The sequence below is a fragment of the Halyomorpha halys genome, unplaced genomic scaffold (genome assembly GCF_000696795.3).
Source record: "Halyomorpha halys isolate HHAL.00 unplaced genomic scaffold, Hhal_1.1 Scaffold161.1, whole genome shotgun sequence".
Lineage (NCBI taxonomy): Eukaryota > Metazoa > Arthropoda > Insecta > Hemiptera > Pentatomidae > Halyomorpha > Halyomorpha halys.
In genome coordinates, this window is record NW_027105190.1 from 464295 (window position 1) to 467502 (window position 3208).

At 32.3% G+C, this 3208-nt stretch overlaps 1 protein-coding gene across 6 annotated transcripts in view; it reads left to right on the plus strand.

Annotated features, from left to right (window-relative positions):
* The window catches only part of LOC106678806 (uncharacterized), a 286482-nt gene that overhangs the window by 94932 nt on the left and 188342 nt on the right, over positions 1 to 3208 (plus strand). Inside the window, exon 1 of one of the 6 annotated variants that reach the window (XM_014417569.2) lies at positions 1103 to 1260. The exons of the other annotated variants lie outside the window; for them this stretch is intronic. Within the exon in view, the coding sequence (XP_014273055.1) occupies positions 1186 to 1260 (75 nt within the window). The 5' untranslated portion in view covers positions 1103 to 1185. Of the gene's footprint in view, positions 1 to 1102; positions 1261 to 3208 lie in introns of those variants that run through there. 6 annotated transcript variants of the gene reach the window in all.

A 3208-nucleotide genomic window follows, 5' to 3' on the forward strand; every position in this document is an offset into this window, starting at 1 on the left:
GAGAGAGAGAGAGAGAGAGAGAGAGAGAGAGAGAGAGAGAGAGAGAGAGAGAGAGAGTATCGTAAGGGAAATTATTGGAATTATTGCGATCATGCAATTTTGAGGCCCCCTTAGTCCAAATATATCAAGTCTCGAAAAATGATCTGTTTGTGTGAAAAGTATAACTGTAAAACGACTAGTCGTACAAAAAGTTCAGCAATTTTTTCGATAAAATCGTCCGACTAGAAGAATTACAGAATCTACTTTTTTTTAATTTTCTCGAAAATAACTCTTAAGATTTTGATTAAACTCAGTAAATCAATGTACAATTAAGTGACTATTAATATCAAATAGTTGTTATCCTCATTTAAATAGATTAACAGGGCTTAAATGATGAATTTTCAATTCGAATTCTTTCTCTGAAGTAACTTTAATTTTGTTTGTTTTCATTGTTAGCAGTAATAAACAATGGGTAAATACAAAATATTAAATCATTTATAAATAATTAAAGGAGAAAAAAAGAAAAATATAAAATTTTCCCAATCAAATGGCCCAATCTTTCCCCATTCCATTGGGGCTTCATCATCTTTTGTTAAACTGTTGTATCTTTAGAAGGAACAAAATTTACGTTCATTATTAACAACTTGAAAAACTATGAAATACGAATTTTTATAGCAATAGAAAAATAAAAAAATTTTGCTCAAAATGTTCGCCTTTAAATTTTCTTTCTTGAAAATATTAATGTTATCGAAAACATCAATACAAGCCCATCTACCAATTCACACAAAATTTTGGGATACATGAAGGGTGAAATAAATGCAGTGTGATGCGCACATGGCTCCAAATTTTAATTTTGTTGTACTTAAATTTATCAAAATAATTATATCCACATCTATGTTTTGTTCCAAAAATAAATTGAATCGTCGAATGATATTTACTATAAAGCTACCCCATAATCGGTACTGTGATTGGGCAGAAAATTGGGATAACCGAAATGGAAATAGAAACGATGGCGGATTAGCTAAACTGAGCTACGAAGAGAGATCAGCACTTTAAATAGCCAGAGGATTCTGTTCGTGTATTTCCGCCGCGGATCGCTTGCCCCTACTCTCGGCCTCTAGCTTGCTTCAGTCGCGGGCCGACACCCGGCCGTGCTTCTTCTTTATTGTATATCGGTTGTTTGTGTTGGTGGTTCGAGAGCATGAGATGGAGGGTACCTCAACCATCAGTACCATAGCCGTACAGAGCGGTTCTACCAGGATTGTCATAGCTCTTCTACAAGTGAGTTAAAATAAAATCATCTTTTAAATGTCACATCAGCATTTGTTTATGTTGACAATCTCTAAAATAATCATTATAAAATTTTATTCTATAATTTAAGGATTATTTAATGTTGAAGAACCTTCAGCAGAAAGAATTTCCTATCAGGAGTTCACTCAAAAAATGACGAGACAAAAATACAACTGTCAAAAATAAGTACGCAACCAGAGGAACAGCAATTTTTTTTAATGTATACTTGAGTAGGCCTATTTATCGTTAGATTAAAAATATCATCTAATTAGAGTAAAATAAGTATGCTGTGTGACTAGCAGTCCAATGAAGTTGGGCGGCACAACTTTATATTTATATTTTAATAAAGTTTTTCCCCTGTTTATCAAATATTATAATAGTTATAATGAAATATTTAGTATTTGATATTATTTAGGAAAAGAATTTTGGATACAAATTGAAAACAAACATTGGTTCAAACTATATTTCTATTTTACATGAATATTTAAGAGGCTTATACGATCATATATAGATAAAAGGTTGAAATAATTATTACATAGAAAGAATATTTTCAAACTAAAAGAATATTTGCCTTTGGTGTAGGATATTTTTATTATTAACAGGAAAGACGGAAGATACGAATTTATGCACTTTTCAGTTCTTAAACCACTAAACTATATCTCAAAATAATTTAGAGCTGTAGATTACCTAGAGTAAATATCTGAACTCCAGAAGTTTTTAATTTTCATCACTTCCCAGATAGGAAATATCCGGGTATAAAATTGTTAGAGTTCTAACAATTATTGCTAATAACCGAAGTGCTAAAGTTGATACCAAAACAGTTATACGCTGTCAAAGTTACACAAAACTTGGCCGCACACATCTTTGAATGGTATTTTTCAGGTCTTAAAAAACAGAAGTATTTCTGGAAATAACTGAGAGCCAATCAGAATTCTAAAAGTTTTTAAAAAATTTCCTCACAGAGGTTTGGAACCCGTCTCCTTTTTCGACCCACAGGACGTTCCAAAACCTTCGTATATGTTCCCGGTTACATTTACTTTTATATTGTCTTTCTAACGTAAACCATCCTCTATGAAATTATTAGGAACAGAAACAATGATACTAACTTAATAAATACCTTATTTTTACTCATTTCTGATACTAACCGACCGTACGACCAAAGGTATGAAGGATTTATGACCCTACCTTTATTTTATACCTTATCTCATATTTTAGGAGACATACCTTACAGAATTCTGAAGGACCTTTCTAATGATCCTGTTTCCCTGTTTCTATCCCTATCCAGAACTTCCAATGTAATTTATTTATTTCAATAATGAATCGTTCAAATCCATAAGATGTTTCTAAAATTATCAGCATAGGAGTATTAAAAGTGGCCACTCAAGGCCCTGAGCTTCTGTAGCTCTCGTATTTTAGGTATTATCCATTCCCATACCAACGATGCAGTCGTGCCTGATGTCCAGACGTCTTTCGGAGTCTCGGATTAAGTCTACGTAATGAAATGGGGGTGATTTTAATTTTTTAATGACTGTTTGAACATTTTTACTAGTAAGTAGAGTGTTTCTAAAGATAATATCCTAAGTCCCATTCCCGATGTTAAATCTTAACTAAAAAAATATATACATAATATCTAAGCTAGTGAATAAATTGATAAAGCTCCAAACTATCCAAGATTAGAACAGTGGAAGAAATCAGTAAACAAAAATTTGTACTCGCGATTTTCTAAATATTGTTTTGTCAAAGAAATGAATTTTCACCGGCGTGCATGTGTAGTGTACAGAATTAATTTTTATATCGAACCATCTGCACAACCAATTCACCCTAAGAATTTCATCAAAATAAGAGTAGTTGTTCGATCTATAATCAACTTCAGACAGACGGAACAACAGGCCGACACGGACTCAAATTTGTTCTTCGCTGTCTAAAATGTAAAATACGA